This window comes from Myotis lucifugus, unplaced genomic scaffold (assembly GCF_000147115.1).
Source record: "Myotis lucifugus unplaced genomic scaffold, Myoluc2.0 scaffold_508, whole genome shotgun sequence".
Classification (NCBI taxonomy): domain Eukaryota; kingdom Metazoa; phylum Chordata; class Mammalia; order Chiroptera; family Vespertilionidae; genus Myotis; species Myotis lucifugus.
Window position 1 is genome coordinate 193,450 of NW_005871556.1, and position 26,113 is coordinate 219,562.

At 47.1% G+C, this 26,113-nt stretch overlaps 1 protein-coding gene and 1 pseudogene across 1 annotated transcript in view; both read left to right on the top strand.

Annotated features, from left to right (window-relative positions):
• Positions 1-13,619: 13,619 nt before the first annotated feature.
• LOC106694548 (rho GTPase-activating protein 6-like) overlaps positions 13,620-26,113 on the top strand; it is a 296,825-nt gene continuing 284,331 nt past the window's right edge. The window contains 1 exon segment of the mRNA XM_023745007.1: positions 13,620-13,850. Coding sequence (XP_023600775.1) covers positions 13,806-13,850 — 45 coding nt within the window. The 5' untranslated portion in view covers positions 13,620-13,805.
• LOC102431736 overlaps positions 23,583-26,113 on the top strand; it is a 13,804-nt pseudogene continuing 11,273 nt past the window's right edge.

A 26,113-nucleotide genomic window follows, 5' to 3' on the forward strand; every position in this document is an offset into this window, starting at 1 on the left:
TTTCCCTGGATTTGTCTCTGTAATGCTACGTGCCCCTGTAACACGGTGTAACATCCATCACCAATGCACTGATTAAGCGCTCACCCTGAACTCAAATGCTGGGGACAGACGTCAGAGGAAAAGAAAATATTAGCAATAGAAAGTGGCACAGAAGCTCCTCTATTTATGGAATTTCAACTTGTGCACTTTCGAAGACACAAACAAAGCCATGCTCCGCAGGCACGCCCGCTGGCTCACTCCTCGCCGCCAAAGTATGTTAAGAGGTTCTGGGAGCTTTTTGTCTCTGCCTGCCCCCGCCGCCCGGCTTGTTCCCCAGCGCACCTAATATTTACTGTCCTTCTGCTCGCTGCAGAGGACTTTGCCATGAACTCCATCTTGTACAATAACCTCAGGGGAAAAGGAAGAAAAAGGTGCTAGGAAGAAGCTGCCGAAGGAAGGCAAATAAAAACCAAAGTTTTTCAAAGTTGAAATCGATCAGAAAAATTGTTGCAAGTCCTTTGGCAGGAAGAACAATTTTGAGGACAAGAACCTATTCGTGCAACTGAAGAGAAGTTCCATGCCTGTATTAGACTAAATAGTAAGCGTTAGCCTGGCCCGTTAGCCTGGCCGGTGTGGCTCAGTGGTTGAGCGTAGACCTATGAACCAGGAGGTCACGGTTCGATTCCCGGTCAGGGCACATGCCCGGGTTTCTGGCTTGATCCCCAGTGGGGGGTGTGCAGGAGGCACCCCATCCATGATTCTCTCTCATCATTGATGTTTCTCTCTCTCTCCCTCTCCTCTTCCTCTTCCTCTTCCTCTTCCTCTTCCTCTTCCTCCTCCCTTCCTCTATGAAATCAATAAAAATATATTTGTTGATTTTTTTACAGAGAGGAAGGGAGAGGGATAGAGAGTTAGAAACATCGGTGAGAGAGAAACATCGATCAGCTGCCTCCTGCACACCCCCTACTGGGGATATGCCTGCAACCAAGGTCCCTTGACCAGAATCAAACCTGGGACCCTTCAGTCCGCAGGCTGACGCTCTATCCACTGAGCCAAACCGGTTAAGGCAATAAAAATATATTAAAAAAATAAATAGTAAGCATTACTAGAGAGCTTATAGAGGCCAGACATTCTTCTAACTGCTACACACACACACAACACATAGGCACACAACACACACAGGTTTCATTCTCACAACAAAGATGGTAATCAGCCAATGATGTCATAGGATGACGGATAAAGCCGAGAAAATTGTGCTGCGTGGCGGGGGACTGGCCTCTTGGACCTCACTGTGATAACGGGGGAGGGCGGAGTCCAGTGAGTCAGGTCGCCCAGTCAGACCTGGTTCCAGGAGTTTGCAGCTTTTGGAACCTGCCTAATCTTCTAAGTGCTAGTCCTCGCCGGTTTGGCTCAGTGGATAGAGCGTCAACCTGTGGACTGTAGGGTCCTGGGTTCGATTCCTGTCAAGGGCACATACCTGGGTTGCGGGCTCAATCCCCAATCCCCAGTAGGGGGTGTGCAGGAGGCAGCCAATCCATGATTCTCTCTCATCATTGATGTTTCCCTCTCTCCCTCTCCCTTCCTCTCTGAAATAAAAAATATATATATATTTAAAAAATTAAAGTAAGTGGCTAAATGACAATTGATGATGCTAACACTATGAGTGGGTTCACTACTTCAGAAGGTTGTCAGTATATGGAATGGAACAGGTCTAATGCGGACAGAGACGCCATGTAGAGCGTTTATCAGCCAGGAAGGGAGTGACCTGGGGTGAGAGGTATTGGATGCTCAGCTCACACCTGGCCTCCCCGGAAATCCATCTGGGGGCTGCAAGTGTCCATACTGTTCAGGATCTGGACACAAGAGCAGAGTCACAAAGAGCCTTTAGAGGGGAACAGGTTGTCCACCCAAACGTGCAGTGAACACTTGCTATTGGTGCTCTGCCCAGAATATCTCAGACCTCCTACCGGTTCTGCCTGCCTGTCCCGTCCCCCAGATTCTGTGTGGTTGGCTTCTAATGACCAACATCTGGGACCGTCAGAGGCAAGCCCGTGGGGTCCTGCAGCAGCTTCCCGGGACCCACAAAGGGCAGGAAGTGCCTGGGAGTTGGCCTCATCCCGGGGCCTCATCCCACAGCCCCTGATGGGCAGGTGTGAGAATGTGAAAGCTCAGTCCTCTTTCCTTGAGGTGGGACAGCTCCCAGATGGAGTTTACACCCCACAGCTCCCCTCAGGATCAGGCCAAGACGGGGCTTTGCCAGAAATCGCACCATTACTTGACTTTCTCCCCTTTCCTACCCTGTTCAGCTCATCCCTTACCAGTTCCTCCTGGAAACATGTCTTTAAGAAATCACTTGCACATGAATCCTTATCTTAGCGTCTGCTTCTTGGTAACTCCACCTAAGGCAGTGGTCGGCAAACTGTGGCTCGCGAGCCACATGCGGCTCTTTGGCCCCTTGAGTGTGGCTCTTCCTAAGCCTTAGGAGGACCCTAATGAAGTGAATAACAATGTACCTACCTATATAGTTTCAGTTTAAAACATTTGGCTCTCAAAAGAAATTTCCATTGTTGTACTGTTGATATTTGGCTCTGTTGGCTAATGAGTTTGCCGACCACTGACAAAGGCAAGAAGCAACTCTATTATTAAGAGAGAAATAGCACAAGGCCTTGCCTTCAGCCAGCATTGGAAGAATGAATGAAAGAATGGGCTGAATGAATTACTAGAAGCCAGTCTTGAGCCTCGAGTCACTCATGTTATAAGCAGGGAAACAGGAAAGGGGTAGAACATTGACTATGCCATTTTAGAGTTGTGGGTCTTATAGCGAAACTTCCATACAGTGCAGCCAGGCCAACTGATGGTCATTTGGGCTCAACCTAACCCATTGTACACCATAAGCGTCTGTAGACGTAAGTGGCGGACCTTCCTCACACGCCACACGTGTCTATAAAAAAATGTTTTCCCTAAGTGGCAGCCCTGACCAACTTTAAAATCTTTTTTTCTTTTTTTACAGAGAGGAAGGGAGAGAGATAGAGAGTTAGAAACATCGATGAGAGAGAAACACCGATCAGCTGCCTCCTGCACACCCCCCACTGGGGATGTGCCCGCAACCAAGGTACATGCCCTTGACCGGAATCGAACCCGGGACCCTTCAGTCCACAGGCCGATGCTCTCTCCACCGAGCCAAACCGGTTAGGCCTGCGTACAAGTTTGTGTGTGGACATGTTTTCATTCCTTGTCGTTATATTCCTAGGGGTGGAATTGCCAGGTCAAATGTAGAAAGGGCTTTCATTTGTTGAGTCAAAATCTGAGTCTTCATAACTTTCACTCTTGGTCCTTGTCCAGCTTCCAGAGACAGTTGACAAGGCTTTCCTTTCTCACACATGACATCCCTTCAAATCGTTCATCATTGTCTCCGTGTCCTTGCTCCACTTGTACAGTCGGAATTGTCTTTGTTTGTCCCCATCATTCCATTGTAGAAATGGAACTTATAGAAATGCAGTCCGATAACCTTGAAGGCCTCACATCGTCTACTCTGATGTACAAAACAGCTCTCTTTGTTCCAGATCTCAGACTTTCCCCTCAACAGCAGGGACCCCGTGGCTGGTAGCTTTATTTTGCCAGGAAGGGAGACAAAGAATTATTTTATAGATGGGGAAGGATTTTCAATAGACTCCGAAGGGATGCTCCCCTTGGCGAAATCTCAAAGGGCTAAGAAGTTGTGTCATTTAAGCACCTTGGTCATTTCTTGACAGGTTAATGTGAGAAAAGGAATTCTCTGGTTTTGAGAAAATAAAGTTTAATGGAGATCAGTTATCCTGAGAGCTTTGAAAGGAGTCACGTGGAGTAGCATTCTTTCTCCTCATCAGTCACGGAGACAGTGGGGAGAAAACCACACCGCCACAGCAGGATGGAGCAAGTCCCTCAGCAGTCTCTGGGTTGTGATGACCTAGGCCAGTGGTCGGCAAACTCATTAGTCAACAGAGCCAAATATCAACAGTACAACGATGGAAATTTCTTTGGAGAGCCACATTTTTTAAACTGAAACTATATAGGTAGGTACATTGTTATTAACTCAATTAGGGTACTCCTAAGGCCACACTCAAGGGGCCAAAGAGCCGCATGTGGCTCGCGAGCCGCAGTTTGCCAACCACGGACCTAGGACAAATGTTCTTGTCATTTCTTCTTCAATAACTGCAAATGGATTTAATTCTTCTTGTTAGTCATAAACGTAGGGATATTTTTCATCTTCTTTTAATGGTGGCATTTATTTATTTATTTGTTTATTTATTATTCAATTGGTTGGGGTGACATTGGTTTGCAAAACCATACAGGTTTCAAGTGTGCTACTCAATAAAACATCATCTGCACACTGCATTGTGCACCCACCACACCAAGCAAGGTCATTTTCCCCCCCTTTGCCCACCTCCACCCACCCCCACCCTATGTCTATGTGTTTTATACACACACACACACACACACACACACACATGTTATAATCAGGGATGCAGGAAAGGTATAAAACATTGACTATGACATTTTATTTTTATTTTTTTTTAAAAATATATTTTATTGATATTTTACAGAGAGGAAGGGAGAGGGATAGAGAGTTAGAAACATCGATCAGCTGCCTCCTGCACACCCCCTAATGGAGATGTGCCCACAAACAAGGTACATGTCCTTGACCAGAATAGAACCTGGGACCCTTCAGTCCACAGGCTGACGCTCTATCCACTGAGCCAAACCGGCCAGGGCTGACTATGACATTTTAGAAGCCCCCCATATTCCCTTCCATCTGACAGCTGTCAGTCTGTGCCAGGTACCCATGCCTCTGTTTCTATTTTGTTCATCAGTTTATTTTGTTCATTAGATTCCACAAGTAAGTGAGATTATATGGTAATTGTCTTTCTGTGACTGGCTTATTTCACTTAGCGTAATAATCTTCAGGTCCATCCTTGATGTTGCAAAAAGTGAGATTTCCCTTTTTTTTCTTAGAATTCCATTGTGTAAATGTACCACAGCTTTTTCACCCACTCATTTACTGATGGCCACTTGGCCTGTTTCCAAATCTTGGCTATTCTAAATAACACTGAAATGAGCATAGGGGTGGTTATATTCTTTTGAATTAGTGTTTTGGGTTTCTTCAGATATATTCCCAGAAGTGGGATCACTGGATGAGATGCGAGTTCCTTATTTAATTTTTGGAGGAAACTCCATGCTGTTCTCCACAGTGGCTGCACCAGCCTGCATTCCCACCAGCAGTGCACGAGGGTTCCTTTTTCTCCACAACCTCTCCAGCACTTGTTGTTCATTGATTTATTAATGATAGCCATTCTGACAGGTGTGAGGTGATATCTCATTGTGGTTTTAATTTTGGACTGTTGGTTTTTTGGTATTGAGTTGTATAAGTTCTTTGTAAATTATGGATATTAACCCCTTATTGAGTGTATCATTGAGAAATAATGTTCTCCTATTCGATGAGTTCCCTTTTCACTTTGTTAATGGTTTCTTTTGCTGTGAAAAAGCTTTTCAGTTTGATGTAGTCCCATTTGTTTATTTTTCCTTTTGTTTCTCTTGCCTGAAGAAATCTACCTGGAAAAATATTGCTATGAGAAATGTCTGAGGCTTTCTGCCTATGCATTCTTCTAGGATTTTTACGGTTTCATGACTTACACTTAAGTCGTTCATCCATTTTGAGTTTATTCTTGTGTATGGTATAAGCTGGGGGTCTAGTTTCATTTTTTGCATGTACCTGTCCAATTTTCCCAGCAGCATTTATTAGAAAGACTGTCTTTACTCCCTTTTCAAATATTAATTAAGTTAGGGATGGATTCTTACATTGTCTCATGCTATCTGCATGACCTTGAACGAGTCACTCAACCGCTCTAAGCATCAGTTTCTGCATTTTAGTCTCACCACGTCAATGACTCCCAAACTGTGTTGCACATTATATCCAGGGATCTTGCTAAAAATGTTAACTGTGAGTTGATGCTCCAAGAGGTCCTGTCTCAGTATCTTTGGGGAGGTCCTCACAATCTACTTTTAAAAATCTCACCCCAAGTGATACTGATGTACATGGTCCTGAAGATCATACATTCAGACACTGATATTGGCCCTATCTTTCTGGTCTGTTTTCTTTTTTCATTTGTTTGCTTTGTTACTCCTCACCCGAGGATATTTTTTTCCATTGATTTTCAGAGAGAGTGGAAGGGAGGGGGAGAGACACACAGAGAGAGAAACATCAATGTGAGAGAGATACAGCAATTGGTTGCCTCCTGCACACCCCGACTGGAGCTGGGTCTTGAGCCTGCAACCGAGGTATGTGCCCTTGGCCGGAATCAAACCCTCAACCCTTCAGTCCTTGGGCCAGTGCTCTAACCACTGAGCAAACTGGCTGAGGCTGGTCTGTTTTCTTCTTGTCCTATCGTCTGCTGAAAGGGAGAAGACATCTTATAATCTCTCCAGGGAATGTATTTCCATATGTGCTACATGTGTGAACATGAACAAAATGGCAATCACATTTGAAATAATGAAAACGCCCTAGTCTGATGCTTAGATTCTAATGTATTAGGGGTATTTTGATTGGAGCAATTTTACATGTAACGCGGGGTTTCTCAATCTTAGCACAATCGCCATTTGGGCCCAGGTCTTGTTCTGTATGTGTGTGGTGGGAGGTGGTGGGATTGGCTTGTTCACTGTGGGATGTTTAGTACCATCCCAGCCTCCACCCACTAAGTACCAGAAGCACTACTGCCCACCCCCCAAGTTGTGAAGATTAAAAATATCTTCATTCTTTTTTATTTTCTTGGAGGTATTTAATTTAAATCCTTTCCATCCATTGAACTGTTACCATTGCCTTTTTCTGTTGAGAAAGTGCCTCTGAAAAAGTGCTAATTTTAGGCTTGTATTTCTATGTGAACAGAATGTTCAAAGTACTAGATCACCTTACAAGTTATTTCAGGTATTGACAGCATTTAAGTTTCTTGTGCTTAGAGTAGAAAATTGGTAGGTTAAAAAGCACCTGCAGACGAAAATTACAAGAAAGATTCCCTTTCATTTGAATTGGCTCTTCTAATGCTACGTCCTGATATATGTAGAGGAAGTGGAAATAGGTATTAAAGGAAATGGAAACAGACCATGTACTTGGTTGGGTTTGATTTTATTTATTGTTTAAATTTTATTTTATTGTTTAAAGTATTACAAATAGTAGTACATATGTCTCCTCTCCCCCCCCCCCCGCCATTGGCCTTCCCCCAGCCTCCCCTACTCCCCGGGCACATTTGCAATAGGGAGAGATTCGTGCAATAGGCTTTCCTTCCCCTGGCTGCCAGCACCAGTTTTCCTCTGGCACCCGGGACCCAGGCCTTCCTTCGCTCTGGCTGCAGCGGAGAAGCCAAGCCTCTTCAGTGTTCAGTCTTCAGTCATCTTCAGTCTTCAGTCTTCGCTCTGTGCCTGCATATGCAAATTAACCGCCATCTTTGTTGGGTTAATTTGCATACTCATCCTGATTGGCTGGTGGGCGTAGCAGAGTGACACCAATTTGCATGTTTCTCTTTTATTAGTGTAGATGCTTGTAAACCTTCTTTTCACCTGAATAAGACAAGGAGGGAGGTTTGTGTTATGTTGTTTTTTTTTTTAACCTGTAAGATACCTCACATGGTTGCTTTTACATATCAAAGGAAAAGATACATGTGGAAGTACCTGAGAGCAAGCACAGATTATGCACCAAATTAAGTTTAGCTTTGATTAAAAAAACATTTTCAAATCTTGCCAAATGTGCCCTGGGGGACAAAATTGCACCTGGCGGAGAGCTACTTTCATGAAGCGTGGTCCCAAGGAAAAAGAATCAAGAAAGAAGACATTGGGTTTGGAGCCGTTCTCTTTGGTTGGCTCACGTTGCACAGCAAGGCAAAGGCGCCCCCGTGAAATGGCTGGGGTTCAACTTTTCTGTCCCGAGCGCGCCTTGTGACCTGAAACCCTGGCTCCTTCTCTCTATTCGGTGGATTAATGAGACACAGACAGGTTAAGTGACTTGGCACGCGCGGGACACTCTATTTCATTCCCCTCATTTTATTACACTTCTGACAACAAATTCTTAACTTTTGCCTTGTATGTTCTGTTCCCTCGAAAAGTGAAATCATAATCACAAAAGAGATTAATTGGAGGAGGGGGCAACGTCACATCTAAACTTGTTTTGGAAATTTCAGACGCCGGAGTCATGCCACGTGTGAGCATCATTCATACGACTGGCGAGCCTTTGAAAAGAGTAGTTTCGTTGGGTGACTAGCCAAGGGCTCCAGACGACTCCATAGCGTCTAGTCTGGATCACAGCAATGGCCAGTTTTTACCTGTTAGCCTTTTGACATGTTGTGTTGGCTGGAGGAGGCCCCAGAGCCCAGCTCTACTCTTCTGCTCTGGGGAAATCGCTCCTTGTTTGCTTGGGTGGTGCAGGGCTCACTCCACTGAAAGAAAAATGGTGGTTGTGTGAGATGTTCTACTGAGTGAGAACTATTAAAGCATGAATTTCTTTTTTTAATTTTAAAATAGATTTTATTGATGTTTTATAGAGAGGAAGGAAGAGGGATAGAGGGTTAGAAACATCGATGAGACAGAAACATTGATCAGCTGCCCCTTGCACACCTCCTACTGGGGATGTGCCCGCAACCAAGGTACATGCCCTTGACTGGAATCGAACCTGGGACCTTTCAGTCCGCAGGCTGACTCTCTCCACTGAGCCAAACCGGTTAGGGCAAAGCATGAATTTCTTATGTCTATGAAGGGTTCCTCAAAATTGGCACTTGACATTTGGGGCAGGAGAGTATGGATAATAATACAATAATTAATAATAATAATATAAGAATAAACTGTGTTTCACATACTCACAACTGTAAGCCTACTTTTGCCACACCTTGTATAACTTCTTAATATTCTTGGTAGTAGTGATCAAGGCTGAGGGCGACATTAGAGGTGATACCAGTGCATTTTTTTCTTTCTTCACTGTTCTATGTCACAGCACCCCCCAGGGTACCATTCTTGGGCCCCCCAGGAGTTCCTCACTCCCCGTCTTTGGGCCAAGTCTGTCTTCAGAATGGGAGTTGTCTCTTTCTAACTTAGCTGGAAACAGGAATGAAAGCTTCATTCTTCTTGGCTTTCTCCCACCTCCATCTCCCCCTTAGGGTTAATCTGAAAGGGAGGATTATGGCTGTGGAGCAAAATGGCAGTTCCTTTAGTGGCAATTCCTTTATGTTTATAGTTGGGTTGCTAAGATCCCGCCCTCCACAGTGTGCTGAGTTTCTGCTGAATAAAAGGTCCTCCCTCAAAAGCATAAACATTGTGTTCCCATTGCTCCCACCTGTACGTGTGGGTGGGTCAGCAATGGCGTTTCCAATTCCTTGCAGGCCTGGTTGGTCCTCCTTCACTTATAAGAGACGTGATTTTGGCCAAAGAAGACCTTAGGCTCCGTCCCCAGCTCTCCTTCCTCATCCTGGTGTTTGATTTCCTGAGTTTTATCTTGCAAGCCCCATGAGAAAACCTCGAAGAGAGAGAGACAACTCTAAACTATGTTCAGCCTTTATATAAACTATGCTCAGTCTATTTATACTGGCGTGTAAATAAAGATTCTAATTGGTACAATCCGTTTGGAAAACTGTTGGGGGCATTACCCAGTGAAGTTGAGGCTCGGCCTGCCCATGACCCAGCAATTCTGTTGCCGGGTTTGTGCCCTGTAAAAATGCACACACATGTGCGCGAGGAGATATGTGTAATGATGTTCGAGCAGTATGGTTTCCGGTAGCTCCAAGCTGGAAAGGGCACAGATGTTTCGCAGCACTTGAAAAGATAAATAGTGCTAAACACACACAGTGGACTACTAGACAGCAGTGGGAATGACCCAGCGACAGCTACATAGAACAACACGGAAGAACCTTAAAAACACGATGTTGAGTAGAAGAAGCCAGATGTAATAAAAACATGCTCCCGATCCATTTTCAGAAAGTTAGAAGACAGGCAGCATTAAGCTCTAAGGCAGCGGTTCTCAACCTTCCTAATGCCGCAACCCTTTCATACAGTTCCTCATGTTGTGGTGACCCCCAACCATAAGATTATTTTCGTGGCTACTTCATCACTGTCATGTTGCTACTGTTATGAATCGTCATGTAAATATCTGATATGCAGGATGGATTTTCATTGTTACAAATTGAACATCGTGAAAGCATAGTGATTCATCACAAAAACAATATGTAATTATAGATGTGTTTTCCGATGGTCTTAGGCGGCCCCTGTGAAAGGGTCGTTCGACCCCCAAAGGGGTCACGACCCACAGGTTGAGAACCGCTGGTCTAAGATTTATGGATGCAGAACTTCCTAAAAGCGGTGCTTCTCAGAGGCTCCTGCCCCTGCCCCCAGGGGACATTTTGGGTTGCCCCAGCTGGGGGAGGGGGTAAAACAGCTCGCAGGTGGGTGCCAGGGGCGTGCTGAACATCCTAGGATGCTAGGACAGCAAAGAATTATTGGTTTGATCCCAAAACTTCAAGCCGTAAAAGCAAAAATAAACAAGTGGGACACATAAAACTAATAACTTTTCTGCACAGCAAAAGCCACAATCAACAAAATGCAAAGGCAATCTACAGAATTGGAAAAATATTTGCAAACTATATATGTAATAAGGGGTTAATATACAAAAAAACATAAAGAACTCATATAACTCAATAGCAAATAGAAAACATTGTCTAAGAAATTTTGTTGTTGTTAATCTTCCCAAGGTTATTTTTCCATTGACTTTCAGAGAGAGTGGAAAAGAGAGGGAGAGACAGAGAGAAACATCGATGTGAGAGACACACATTGATGGGTTGCCTCCTGCACGGTCCCCAACCAGGGCCGGGGCTGGGGAGGAGCCTGCAACCAAGGGACCCTTTGATCCATAGGCCAACGCTCTGTCCACTGAGCCAAACCGACTAGAGCAAATTGTTAAAGATTTAACAGACCTTGCCCTAACCGGTTTGGCTCAGTGGATAGAGCATCAGCCTGCGGACTCAAGGGTCCCAAGTTTGATTCTGGTCAAGGGTATGTACCTTGGTTGCAGGCACATACCCAGTAGGGAGTGTGCTGGAGGCAGCTGATCGATGTTTCTCTCTCATCGATGTTTCTAACTCTCTATCCCTCTCCCCTCCTCTCTGTAAAAGTCAATAAAATATATTAAAAATTTTTTAACAGACCTCTTAGAGTTCTGCACAACCTAGGTCCCTTCTCGAGTCTTGAACAAATGCACTGAGAACTGCAGAGGCGTATGAGCCACGGTGAGGTGAATTTAAGAGCTTTGCAGCATGCACTGATCATTTCTTAAATGTGTTGTCCTATCTCCCCAAACCTTTTAAACACGGAAAAAAACAGCTCTGTGGCACCTGAAAATGTAACTCCAACTTAGCAATGACAATTTAGCAGGAAAGACACTAGCAGGCAGCGTCATTTCTAACATGTGAATAAAGCAGGTCCCCGGGTAATGTTGTTTTGTACAATGTCGTTTCGTCTTGTTCTAACGTTGATGAGAAAAACAATGGGTTCCCGCTGGGACCATGTCTGCGTGCAGTGTGCAGTCTCCCCATCTGTGTGCGTTTTCCCCGGGGACCCCGGTTTCTTCCCACATCCCAGAGATGAGCCTGTGAGGTGAGCGGTCTTGTCTACACTGACCCAGTCTCTGCGGGTGTAGGTGAGGGTGTGAGTGGCCCTGGGATGGAAGGGTGTCCTGTCCAGGGTGGGTCCCACCTGGCACCTGAGCTGCGGGGTGAGGTTCCGGCCATCTCAACCTTGAACTGGAATCTGTAGGTGGGAAAATCATTCTTTTACTTGTTTTTATTATTAAAGATAGATAGATAGATAGATTTCAGAGAAGAAGGGAGAGGGAGAGAGAGATAGAAACATCAATGATGGGAGAGAATCATGGATCGGCTGCCTCCTGCACGCCCCACACTGGGAATGGAGCCCAAAACCCAGGCCTGTGCCCTGACTGGGAATCGAACCCTGACCTCCTGGTTCATAGGTCGACACTCAACCATTAAGCCACGCCGGGTGGCTCTGCACCCAGTCCTTTAGATTGTTGCCATTTCTTGTGATCCTGCCTGAAGATATCATGAACATTCCTGCACACGGAAGGCCATTGGCCCATTTTTTCTACCTTATCTCGGAGTGAAATTGTTGGGTCAGAGGGTAGGCACCATATGATCAGGCGGTGCTGGGAACTTCAGGATATAAGCTTCATTTTTTAGCAGATGAACCATCATGAGATTGCCTAGTGCAGTGGTCGGCAAACTGGGGCTCGCGAGCCACATGCAGCTCTTTGGCCCCTTGAGTGTGGCTCTTCCTAAGCCTTAGGAGCACCCTAATTAAGTTCATCACAATGTATCTACCTATATAGTTTCAGTTTAAAAAATGTGGCTCTCAAAAGAAATTTCAATCATTGTACTGTTGGTATTTGGCTCTGTTGACTCATGAGTTTGCAGACCACTGGTAGACTCAGCTTGTAGGAGGGAGCGCAGACATCACAGTGCCCTGGGCCGGGGGAAAGAGCCGGTCCTCTCCTCCAAGGGGGTGGAAAGCCCACGCCCAGCTGGTGTGGCTCAGTGGCTCAGTATCGACCTATGAACAGGAGGTGACAGTTGGATTCCCTGTCAGGGCACCTGCTGGGATTACAGGCTCCATCCCCAGTGTGGGGGGTCCAAGAGGCAGCCAATCCATGGTTCTCTCTCATCATTGATGCTTCTCTCTCTCTCCCTCTCCCTTCCTCTCCGAAATACATAAAAATCGATTAAAAGAAAGTGCAAGCTTCCAGGACGGCCTGCAGAGCAGGGGCCAGTGTTAGGCGGTGCTGGGAGCCTCAGGCTGTGCTGACACTGATTTGGCGGACCCAGCAGCATTTGCGATGCCTCTGTTTCTTCTGTGTCCAAATCCGTGCTGCGTCCTTTTCTGAGCCGCTCCTAAGAACTAAGACCCAGAAAGCAGCGCTGGGAGGACACCACCCCTTGGATCCAGCCTGGCACCAATGCCAGGACTCCCTTTCCAGTGCCTTCCCCAGACCTGCCCAGGTCCTGCCAGTCTTCGGGGACCCACTTTGCCCAAAGCGTGTGGCCGCAGCCGCCCTCCAGCCAGGCCTCCCTCCCGGGATCAGTCCCCCGGGCAGCGTTCCTGGCTCCTTTCCTGCTGCCCCCTCCTTGGGTCCCGGTGGCCTTGACTTTCCCAAAGGAGGGCTTTCCAAAGGCGAAACCCCGCCCTCCCTGGGGCACGTTCCCAAGTTCCTGCAAGTCTTTCTGGGCCACCCTGTGGCCCTCTGGCTGGGGTTTCGGCTCCGGCGGGGGGTGGGGTGGCAGGAGGCAGGAGTGCCCGCTGCCCCGACACCTGTCGCGGGCGCGCTCGGTCGCTGTCGCCTTCAACAGCTGGTGGCAGCAGCCGCGACAGGGGCCCGCCCGGGCACGGAAGGACGGAACGCCCGCCCCTCGACACTGACTGGGCTGCTCCCTCCTCCCCCCCATTACCCGCCCCGTCCTCCCCCTCCCTCCTCCCCTCCTCCAACTCCTCCTCCTCCTCCAACTTCTCCTCCCTCTCCTCCTCCTCCTCCCTCCGCTCCTCCTCCTCCTGCCCATTCGCCGCGGCGCCTCCCTGGCCCCAGCTCGGGCGGTGGGACGCGGGCGCCCTGGGCACTTGGCATTGCGCTCGCTCGGGGGCCGGGAGCAGCGCTCGCGACCGGGGTCCGCCCGGGATGGCGGTGAAATAAGGGGACCTCGGAGCGGCGTCGTGATCCCAGGCTGTGCCGGGGACCCCGGATCTTCCCCGTCAGCGACATGGGGGACCCGGCGGCCCGCGAGAAACCGCAGCTGCACTACGCGGTGAGTGTCCCGGAGCGGACGGGCGACAGGGGGCGCCACTGGACCGGCCTGGGAGGGGACAGCTGGTCTTGGGGGGATCCGTGACTCCCCAGAGGTCCTGGGGGGTACGGTGAGCGGAGGGGAGGGGGCTGCGTGTGTCCTGCCCCCCAGGGTCCACTGCCCCTTAGAAGGGGAGCCCCCACCCTGGAGCCCGTGGTGTGGGAGTTGAACCTGGCTCCCGCCTGGGGGCCGGAGCTGAGAAATGGGGCTCCGGGGGCCGGGCCGGGTTTCCCGCTCAGCCGTGGGTCAGACGTGCTGCAGGGACGGGATGGGGCGGGATGGCGATCGCAGTGAGTGGCTAGAGAGCTCGCAGGGAAATGTGCGTCGGGGTGCAGCCGCTTAGAGAGGGGGTGTACGTTCCCTCTGAATCCGGAGCGGGACGGAAGGTCACACAGCCTCTGATCCATACACGAGGAGCCGGGGGTCTGCTGTCAGCCACCTCTGTTCCCTCTGTTGACTCAGATATTCCCTAAATATTGACTGCAGACCTACTGTGTGCCACGCACTGGGGTTGCGCAGGACACAACAGACAACAAGCGCAGGGGGGTTTGTTTCCTTTAAGAAAGGACTCAAGATTTCAAGGTTGATGACGGCTCCGCCACAGCCAGATTCTAGACTGAGTTGATGTTTGAGAGAGAGAAGGAGGCAGGAAAGAAAAGGGCTTCTGCGGAATGCGCGCTGAAGGTTCTGGATGCGCCTCCAGGAAGCGGCAGGCGGCCGTGCCGGCTGACGACAGTCTTTGCACATTTATTTTCCAGTTGTGCGATGTGCTGCTTTGAGGTGGGGCATGGCAGTCGCTCTGCCGTCTGCTCCTTGACTGTTTTCCTTGACGCGATTCGCACTGTCGAGGTTGGGTGCCCGCGCTGAATGCCCGCTTGCAGAATTGGAGAGAAGCATGCTGAGCGTGAAGACAAGAATGGTTAATACTCATATGTAAAACTTTAGACAATAATCGAAAAAGAATCGTTAATACTTATAATGTAATAAAGCAAAGACAGTTATGGGTCTGAAATTCATGGCCTCCAAAATGCACTCTCCACATAAAAAGACATTTTTCAAGAAAGTAGTCACACTGGACAGGAGTGCTGGAGACAGAGGTCCTAGAGAGGCCCCGGCAGGTGCCCGGGGCTGCTGGGGGGCCCCCCGGGCTCACTGGGAGTGCCTGCCGGTTCCCTTTGCTGGGCTGGGGGAAAAAAGAGGGTCTGAACTAGAAAATTGTGAAGGTCCCTTCCCTGGTGAGCGCTTTAGGAATCTCTGATGGTTCTTTCTCTAGTTTTGCCAGGTACTTGTCTTGAAATGGCAAGCGCACACTAGTAAGTTCCTAATGCTTGTTCATTTTTTGGAGACAGTGGGAGCCTCGTCTTTTGCCTCTTAACGTGGTACTAGGGGTAACCTGTTTCCAGCAGAGGTTTCTTTGCACGGAAGGATCTAGAGCAGCGGTTCTCAACCTGTGGGTCGCGACCCCTTTGGCGGTCGAACGACCCTTTCACAGGGGTCGCCTAAGACCATCCTGCCTAGCAGATATTTACATGACGATTCCTAACAGTAGCAACATGGCAGTGATGAGGTAGCAACGAAAATCATTTTATGGTGGGGTCACAACATGAGGAACTGTATTTAAAGGGCCAGAAGGTCTAGAGTCTGTGCTCATTCCTCCCAATTAGCATCCCCCCGCCACCTTTTCCAGATGTTGAGTTGTGAGCCGGTGCCCTTTCATTTGTAAGGTCTCTGTACCATTTACTGTATAAGGAAAGGAAGGACAGCTTAGAACTGCCTCCTTCATTGAAACAAGTTGAATTTGTCTGTTCGTGCTAGGAATGATGCGTGCCTCAGTCGTGCATATAAATCCATTGCGTTACTCAGCTGTCCTAGTCTCCTAAAGCGTTCACTTAGAGACACACTGACGCCTCCTCTTACGCTCTGAAGGTTCACTGATGAAATAGCCCTTTATTCCAGCGCCAATCACCACGTGCAGCTTTTTTGAGTTAAGACTGTAAGAAGGAAGATGGCACAGGGCATGTGCGGGCTGTCAGACTACAGCAAATCACCTGGTCCCTGGAGTTCCTTGTGCATCACAGGGGTTCTCAACCTTCTGGCCCTTGAAATACAGTTCCTCATGTGGTGACCCAACCATAAAATTATTTTCGTTGCTACTTCATAACTGTCATGTTGCTACTGTGATGAATCGTCATGTAAATATCTGCTAGGCAGGATGGTCTTAGGCGACCCCTGTGAAAGGGTCGTTCGACCACCAAAGGGGTCGCGACCCACAGGTTGAGAACCGCTGCTTTAGAATGAAAGCAGCAGCATTCGGCAGCTCAGTGCCACTCACATGTCAAGAGAATGTTCTCTATGACGTGTGACCCATTGCTTCTCATAGTAACGTAACCCTGTGCGGTTTAGTGTCTATTCCAACACTGCACTCTTCCGCTACTCCCACATGGGTTTAGGTCCGTGGTCGGCAAACTGCGGCTCGCGAGCCACAGGCGGCTCTTTGGCCCCTTGAGTGTGGCTCTTCCTAAGCCTTAGGAGGACCCTAATTATGTGAATTACAATGTACCTACCTATATAGTTTCAGTTTAAAAAATGTGGCTCTCAAAAGAAATTTCCATCGTTGTACTGTTGATATTTGGCTCTGTTGGCTAATGAGTTTGCCGACTACTGGGTTAGGTTATTTCAAAAGCTGGTTTTGCCTTTTAGCACAAATATTCCACTTATTTTGCCCAAAAGGATTTTGCTCCTGGGGTCTTGGAGGCTTTTTTTTTTTGTCTGCATCGTCCTGGGAAAGAATTCCCCTCCGTGTGTTGTTAGTACCTCTTTTTGCTCTGAAATATAATCTGGGAGGCAAGTATGTATGTTCTTCCTTCACTGCTTTTTGCATTTGTTCAAGATGAGACAGCATATAAGAAATCAATGGCCCTAGCCGCTTTGGCTCAGTGGATAGAGCGTCGGTCTGTGGACTGAAGGGTCCCGGGTTTGATTCCCGTCAAGGGCACATGCCGGGGATGCGGACTCCATTCCCAGTAGGGGGCGTGCAGGAGGCAGCCAATGATTCTCTCTCATCATGGATGTTTCTATCTCTCTCTCCCTCCCTTCCTCTCTGAAATCAATAAAAATAAGAATATATTACAAACATAAAAGAATTTAACTTAAAAAAAAAGAACTCAGTGGCTCACATTTTCTTCATTCATCAAACATTTGTTGGAGGCTTATGGTGTGACAGCTGTTTGGTCAGTTTTCCGGAGAGATGAGTACATCGTGAAAGCGTTCGGAGTTGCTGTGAACTCTTCCCTCGTCTTTGAAATGGTCATCATGGCCACAAAGAGAGAAACACAAACACTCCAGTAGATAAGAGCATCCTGTATTTATACAATCAGCTACACTCCGAAGTAGAGCATGGCTGTCCTGCTTTATCGTCACAAAAATGCGTGTGAGCGCCGATGTTCGCCTCCCAACCATTCCTCCCCGTTTTCCCACATTGAGTTTAGGGGGACCCCGTCCTTCCAGCTGGGTGTCGTCCTTGACAGCCTCTTGGGGACTTGATCATATTTACATTTGGAACAGATGGCTGTGGTTCCAGGAGGGAGGCACGGGTGAGAAGGAGCCAGAGCGCATCTTGGCATGTAGGCCAGGGAGAGAGAGGACTGGCTGCCTCCTGCACGCCCCCTACTGGGGATCGAGCCTGCATCTCCTGCATGTGCCCTTGACCATGTTGCCTGTACTAGGATGGCCGCTGGGCTGGAGGTGGAGAGCAGTCGGTGTATCTGAGAGATGCCGGGACAGCAAACTAGCCGGACTTCATTCATTTCGGTGGGCTAGAGGTGCTGGAGTGTGAGGGCCACAGCTGACATGCACGAATCAGTGATTTCCTGGAGGCACTTCTGGAGTAACTACAGATCATAGTATTTCATTTATGTTTATTGTCAAAGCGTTTGGACACAGTCCGTGTCCGTTTTAGCCTCACCACCAGCTGGTGGGTTAGAAATGTTTTCTTTTTTCTTTTTTTTTCTTTAAATATATTTGATTGATTTTTTACAGAGAGGAAGGGAGAGAGATAGAGAGTTAGAAACATCCATCAGCTGCCTCCTGCACACCCCCTACTGGGGATGTGCCTGCAACCAAGGTACATGCCCTTGACCGGAATCGAACCTGGAACCCTTCAGTCCGCAGGCCGACGCTCTATCCACTGAGCCAAACCGGTCAGGGCTAGAAACGTTTTCTATTTCATGGCTGAAGAAATCCAAGCCTAGAGCAGTAGAGTTCAAGGTGGCACAGGTGACAGAAGGGAGCGCTTTATTCCAGTGCCCTGACTCCCCAGTTGGACTCCTGAGATAAGTGAAATAGATGGGCCAACTTATCCTTCTCCCGCCCACTTTTGTCACCATAAGAATCCAACAATCAAATATTGTACCTTCAGTGACTTACTGTGACCCTCCTTGTTGCTGAATTGCGTGGCTAAATAGCTCTTTAATTGGATTGGTGTAGACCAGCGGTTCTCAACCTGTGGGTTGCGACCCCTTTGGCGGTCGAAGGACCCTTTCACAGGAGTCGCCTAAGACCATCCTGCAGATCAGATATTTACATGACGATTCCTAACAGTAGCAACATGACAGGAAGTAGCAACGAAAATAATTTTTTGCTTGCGTCACAACATGGGGAACTGTATTTAAAGGGCCAGAAGGTTGAGAACCACTGGTGTAGACAAAAGCCAAATTTTCCAAGATCCAGTAAGGTCTGTGCCCTGTGTTTCTGTCTTTCTCAGGTTTTCTCAGCCTCAGCAAAATGAACGTTTGGGGCAGGATGATTCTCAGTCGGGGAGCTGTCCGGTGCCATCGTAGGATGTTTAGCAGCATCCTTGGCCCCTAGAGACCCCCTGGAAGCCAGTAGCATAGTATCCCCACCTCCCCAGATGTGACAACCAGAAATGAACCCACACAGCCTGGCCGGTGTGGCTCAGTTGGTTGAGTGTTGTCCCCTGCACGAACGGTTGCCTGTTTGATTCCAGGTCAGGGTTGTGGGAAGTAGCCTATCAATGTTTCTCTCTCTCATCGATGTTTTTTTCTCTCCCCCTTCCTCTCTCTCTCTAAGAAGTCATTAAAAACATATTTACAAAAAACAAACCTCAGAGGGAAGGCAGGGGAGAGGGGAGGGAGAGATCAACCAGTGAACTCATATGCGTATATGCATCACCCATAGACACACATAATAGGGTGGTGAAGGGCTGAGGGGAGGGGTGGGGGGGAGAGGTCAATAGGGGGAAAAGGGACATATGTAATACTTTCAACAGTAAAGACTTAAAGATTGTGTCCACACATTGCCAAGTACCCCCTGGGGCGCAACATCGCCACCACTGGAAAGTCACTGGTCTCTTTGATTTGTGGGATGTGATGGGAAGGCCCGGGCACATGCATGTGTTTAAGAAGATGTGACAGTTGCTGTGTAATAGTATCTGAAAAGAGAAGACATGGTAAATGTGATGAGTATTATATACACTCGTCAGTGAACATGCAGGACCTCAGAGAGAGGCCGACCCGGATTCCGCGGGAGCCTCACCCACAACACAAGTGCTAGGGGTGGAAGAATGAGTCACTCCGTTTTCAGTGATCATGACTTTGGCAACATTCTCCTGCTTTTGGTGCCCCCCCCCCCCCCGCAAAGTCAGGCTGCTTGGCCTCGGTTAAACATGACGTTAACTTGCCTTCCCCAACAGCCTTCATGATGCTTTCTTCCATTAACCACACACAAAATATTACAAACCTGGACTGTCCGCCAAGATCATGCAATATACGTCAAATTTCATGGCAATCCTTGCAATTAAGTATGGCAGCTCCCGTGGAATCACCGCACTGGGCCTTAGTGTTAGAACAGATGAACTTTGGGGAAGCTTCGGGGTGCGATTAGCCTAAGGCAGTGATGGCGAACCTCTGACACGCATGTCAGAGGTGACACGCGAACTCATTCTTTTGGTTGATTTTTCTTTGTTAAATGGCATTTAAATATATAAAGTAAATATGAAAAATATAAGTCTTTGTTTTACTATGGTTGCAAAGATCAAAACATTTCTCTATGTGACACGCCACCAGAGTTAAGTTAGGGTTTTGCAAAATGCTGACACGCCGAGCTCAAAAGGTTCGCCATCGCTGTAAGCAGCTCCCTGAGGATCACACTGCTTTTCACCTCTCTCCTGTGAAAGACAAACACTAGGAAGCTTTCGCTATGCCTCTGGCCAGGATGAATCTTTGGGTGGGCGATGCCTGTGTTTCCCTGAGGTGTGGTCAGAAAGCAGGTGGCTGAGACTCGGATTTGGGCCCTGCGGAGTCCAGCTGTCAAGATGCAGCCTTTCTTGTCCCCGGGACCTGTCTACTTCTGAGCTCCTCTGGCGCTGACTTCACTTCCTGTTGGGTGCAGTCACTCCACCATCTGTGCTCGGAACCACAGCCTGGTCATGAGCTGCTGATCGTTCCCTTGCTGGGCTTCACCCCTCCCTGAGGAATCCACCCGCAAGGGCTAAGCCGCTTCCCCTGAAAGGGAGCCTCTCTTCACCCCAAACACTTCCGGTTTCCATATGAAAGTTTCCAAGTTTTCTCTCGATGAACATTGGATTTCCAAAGACCTTGAAGTCATTAAGTTCACTTCATCATTCAGTGGTGTTGACTACGGGGTATTCTTTGGTGATTCCGAAGACACCCAGAACGGGCACGGCTGCCGGACTGGGCTGATGTGAGTCAGTTGTCATCCATCAGCGCTGCCAACGTAGACGTCTTAGAAAATGTAGCAGCCGGCCTGGGATTCACTTTTACCCTCTGTCACCTTATTCTTTGTCTCCTCACAGAAGCAAGGATTTTGCAAATCCCATAGATGTATTTTTAATCCTCACCCAAGGATATTTTTCCATTGATTTTTAGAGAGAGCGGGAGAGAGCAGGAAAGACAGAGAGAAATCTGTTCAGAGTTATCATTGTCGATGTCCTATAACAGTGATGGCGAACCTTTTGAGCTCGGCGTGTCAGCATTTTGAAAAACCCTAACTTAACTCTGGTGCCATGTCACATAGAGAAATTTTTTGATCTTTGCAACCATAGTAAAACAAAGACTTATATTTTTGATATTTATTTTATATATTTAAATGTGGGGAGCTGATATAGGATTAAGCCTCCTACTGACCTGTTGGCAAAGTCACAAACAAGTCCCAGCTTAGAGGGCACAGTCCTCTTAGCATAATTAGGCTTGACCTTTTGACTCTCCCTAGATCTTATCTGGGAAGCTAATGGGCTGAGGGAAGTGCAGCAAGAACAAGAACAAAAACAAGTGAAACTCACAAGAACAGTGTAACTATGGTCAAAATGAGTGAAACTCACAAGAACAGTGTAACTATGGAAACCACTACCTTGTTTACCTCTGACTATAAAATAAAGGCTCAGCTTGCCTCAGGATCTTTCTCTGTGGCCTCAGCCAGGCACAGGAGAGCCACGGAGACTAAAGAGAGCTGGAGAGTTCTGAACGCTGTCTCCGTGTAAAACATTCTTTGCCGACTCCGTCCACACCTTTGGGAACCCCTGGCCCGCTGAGGCTGGACCCCGGCATTTAACACTTGGAGTGCGGGTGAATTTCCCGCCAAAATATAAGATGGCTCTGTCTTTTGGTTTTGTTCCATCCACCAAAAGGGTGGATTACAAACAAATATTTGGTAATACGCAGTTACAATCGGCCCGAGTTTACACGTTTCCCGCACTCCACCGCAAATCTATATGAACCGAGTTAAAGACGGCTCCCGCGGAGTACGTGCAATTCACGCGAGCCGACTTAACTCGTTTCCCGCACTCCAAGTGTTAAATGCCATTTAACAAAGAAAAATCAACCAAAAAAATGAGTTCGCGTGTCACCTCTGACACGCGTGTCATAGGTTTGCCATCACTGTCCTATAAGTTGCAGGAAAAAATGCCACCCCTGACTGCCCTCGCCAAAGCGCTTCTGACTCCACAGAAATACCACTGAGCCTATCACACTATGGTGCTTATGTTGTTTGCATCACTACTTGGTATTATACTGGGTGGGGCAAGAGTAGGTTTAATAGTTGTGAGTATACAAAACAGTTTATTCTTATGTTATTATGTATTTATTATTATAGTTACTATCATTATTAACCTACTTTTGCCCACCCCTATATGTACATTCCTCATTTGTCTATCTGTCCCGACTGGTGTGTAAGCTTATTCAGGGCAGAGATCCAATTATTCTTTTCCCATCATATCCTCACTGCCTAGTGTAGGCCTGGGCACAGGGTAGGCAGCCAATAAATACCTGCAAGTGGATGGATCTGGCTGCCTGGGTGTTTTTACCTCAGTTACACCAGGGGGTTCAAAATTGCACTCATTATTAGTCGATGTTTGAAAAAAACATGTTGGCTTCAGGGTTTCACCCAATTCCCACTAAATCAGAATCTCCAAGGCCTGGACTTGGAAGCAATACTTTGAAAAAGCTTTGGAATTTTAATGGGGAGTGCATTGAATCTATAGATTGCTTTGGGTAGTATGGACATCTTGATGATGTTGATTCTACCAATCCATGGACACGGTATGTTCTTCCATCTGTTTAGGTCTTCCTCCATATCCTTTTTCAGTTTCCTGTAGTTTTCCACGTACAGGTCTTTTCTTAAGTCCTGGCCACTTCACAGAATGTTCATTAAGCACAGCCTGTTTTACATTGTAAGCTCCAAGTGATGGGGAGTAAATATATGGAAAGGTCTTAGGTACTTGCAAAAATCTGAACTAACATCACCAACATTTACAAATGAATATAATTAATGTATTTTAATGTACTTTTCAGATTTTTCTGGTTTTGGCCTTATTTTCAAAAGGTCAGCTTTTTGGATTCATTTTATTCTTAAACTAGAGGCCCGGTACACGAAATTTGTGCACGGAGGGGGTCCCTCAGCCCGGCCTGCAACAACGCCAGCGTCCCGCGCCCCGGCCTCTGGCCAGAGGCCCCTCCCTCCGTGCGGCTGTGGCACGGGACGTTGGGCTCGCGTTGCTAGGGCAATGCCGCCAGCGTCCGTCTCCCCCCGCCCCCTGCCGCTATGGGTGCTGCCATCTTTGTTGTGGAGTGACGGTTAATTTGCATATTACTATTTTATTAAATAGGATACATTCTGAATACTTACAAACTTAGAGGGAGGTCACATGAAACAACAGGGACTCCCACCGATAATGATGTGGTACTGCTTTCTTTATTGTCATGGTGACTACTTGGATGCAGCTATAGGATACTTCTCAGTTTGGATAAGTTAGACACAAAGTATAAGGCTAATTTGTTCATTCATATATGGTTGTTGTTACGAAGGGCTCTTTGTTTGAAAGATGTCATGACCCTGTGAAATGAAAACTGGTCAGGATTTTCTCCCCTTCTGTTTGGTTATTTGGCACATTCTTAGACCTCTTCTAACTTTAAAAATTTTTATAGTAAAATTTGAGTGCTTGGAGTGTCAGCTAAACTGGATTTCTGTGATGAAGTTTTCAGAAGAGCTGGCATTGTGGCTCTGAGGAAATGTGCCATGGAAACAGCCAGAGACTTTAATATGAATCAACTTTTAAAATAGTTTTTGAATGACCCCTTTCTGCAGCTGACTGAAATATCTTGTAAAGAAATGTTTAAGTCAGTCCAAGGAAAACACAGAGGCGAAAAGCTTCTCGCCCGCATGGGGGGCACCTCTGCTCTGCATTTGCTGGGCTCCCTGTGCCAGGTGAGTGTCCCTGAGCTCCCCATACCAGGTGGGTGCCACTCCACATGGGCGAAAACCCCCGAAGTTGCTCTGGCTTCCTCACTTGGCGATGCCATTTTAATGAGATCCACAGCGTCGTAATAGTTTAGCAAGAAAATGGAATGTTGAGTTTGCTGGAAGAATTTGAAAACGGTGACACGTAATACTATTTTGTAAGTATTTATGCACATAACCTTTAACAGTGCCATTATGATGTCACTTTGATGGTATGAGCAAAATGTGTAACATAGTCTTTGACCTCAAAATATAAGGCATTCTCCCACCTTAGCTACTGACTCACAGATCCCAGCAGGAAGCGGACTGGCACACTCAGGAAGGCTTAAGTTGCCCTAGCCCAGGGGTGGGCAAACTTTTTGACTCGAGGGCCACAATGGGTTCTTAAACTGGACCGGAGGGCCGGAACAAAAGCATGGATGGAGTGTTTGTGTGAACTAATATAAATTCAAAGTAAACATCATTACATAAAAGGGTACGGTCTTTTTTTTTTTTTTTTTTTTTAGTTTTATTCATTTCAAACGGGCCAGATCCGGCCCGCGGGCCATAGTTTGCTCACGGCTGCCCTAGCCGGTTTGGCTCAGTGGATTGAGCGTCGGTCTGCGGACTGAAGGGTCCTGGGTTCGATTCCAGTCAAGGGCACATGCCCAGGTTGCGTGTCGAACCCCAGAAGGGAGTGCAGGAAGCAGCCCATCAATGACTCTCATCATTTATGTTTCTATCTTTCTCTCCCTCTCCCTTCCTCTCTGGAATCAATAAAAATATATGTGTATATAGAAAGAAACATGGGAAAAGATGTTACCAGGACACAGGTAGGGACCAGTGTTAGTGGAACCTGGCGACCTCCAACCTGGGCTGGACAAGGTACACTCTTGTTTGGGGTTCACTTACATTATGAAAGACCCGAATTCCTAAGTAGATAGAAGACTCCCAACTTTCTTGCCATCGCTCTTTCCTCTTCCCTGTGGGTTATTTACTTACCACGTTTAAACTAGCCATGTGTCATGCCTAATCCGTTCATAGGTGATGTACCTGTCTAAGAATATTGACATTACAAGCAGGTTAAAGTACTTCCTCTTCACTCATTGTACAGGGACACATTGAACGTACATGTTACAATTTATTTAATATGAAGAAGCTGCATACGTAATTCAAAAATGCTTCGGTCTAAATTTATTGATGTCAATTAGAGCTCTAATGGACTTCTCCTCCTCCAAGCCTATTAGGGTAATGTAATCTAATTTATTTTCCAAATAATAAAAATGGAAGAATTGGTTTAACTCATTTTCTGGTTGATGGGTAAAGAGCTTTAACCTTTAAAATCACACATCACCTCATAAGGGTTAACCTGCTTGTTAGTGAACAGTGATTCTCTCAGGCAGTGGTTCTCAACCTTCTGGCCCTTTAAATACAGTTCCTCATGTTGTGACCCAACCATAACATTACTTTCGTTGCTACTTCATCACTGTCATGTTGCTACTGTTAGGAATCATCATGTAAATATCTGATCTGCAGGATGGTCTTAGGCGACCCCTGTGAAAGGGTCGTTCGACCGCCAAAGGGGTCGCGACCCACAGGTTGAGAACCGCTGGTAAGGCGTTGGCTAAGGCGTTTTTGGGACTGAGGACTGCAGTTTAGCCACCCGAGGCTCCAGCTCACGTAGCAGAGAAAACAACCCCTTTCAACCTTGACTGCAGAAAGCGCCTCTTCTCTGAGCTAGTTCCTCCTTGAGGACCCTGTGCGTCCACTTTCACAATAGCCATCTTGTTGGTAGTAACTCCTTTAAAGACCACATTCACTAGAGAACCAAACAAACCAAAGAAGCAGGGGCCCGAATCAGGGACCATATCTGGACTTCATCCCCTGTGTCTCATGCTTAGTCTGTTTTTGAATGTCAGCGCTGAGTTAGAGCTCTTAGAAATATTTCGGCTGACTCACAGTCATAATAATAGTAGCCAGTGTTTAACTGCATGCTTTCCACCAGCCCTGGACGTTCTACATGTATTATCTCATTTAATACTTCACGGCACCCTGAAAGGTAGGTCCTCGTATCACCCCATTTGAAACATGAGGAAACCAAGGTACTGAGTTGAAGTTTGTTTCAGGGTCATAGAGCTGCTCCACTGTACAGTGGCTGCCTGTGCAAATGGCAGTGGGTTGAGCTGATACCTTTGCAATGACACTTGAAAAAACTTTTAATTTTTGTAAGAATTCTAAACTCATAGGAGCAAAAATAGTACTGAGAGATACTTGGAACCCTTTACGCAGCTTCCCTAAATGATAGCATTTTATGTAACTCTTGTGCGATATCAAAAGCAGGAAAGTGACATTAGCACAATACTATTCACTTGAATACTGAGAGACCTTGTTCACATTTCACCAGTTTTTTACATGCACTCATTGTGTGTGTGTGTGTGTGTGTGTGTGTGTGTGTGTGTGTGTGTGAGAGCTAG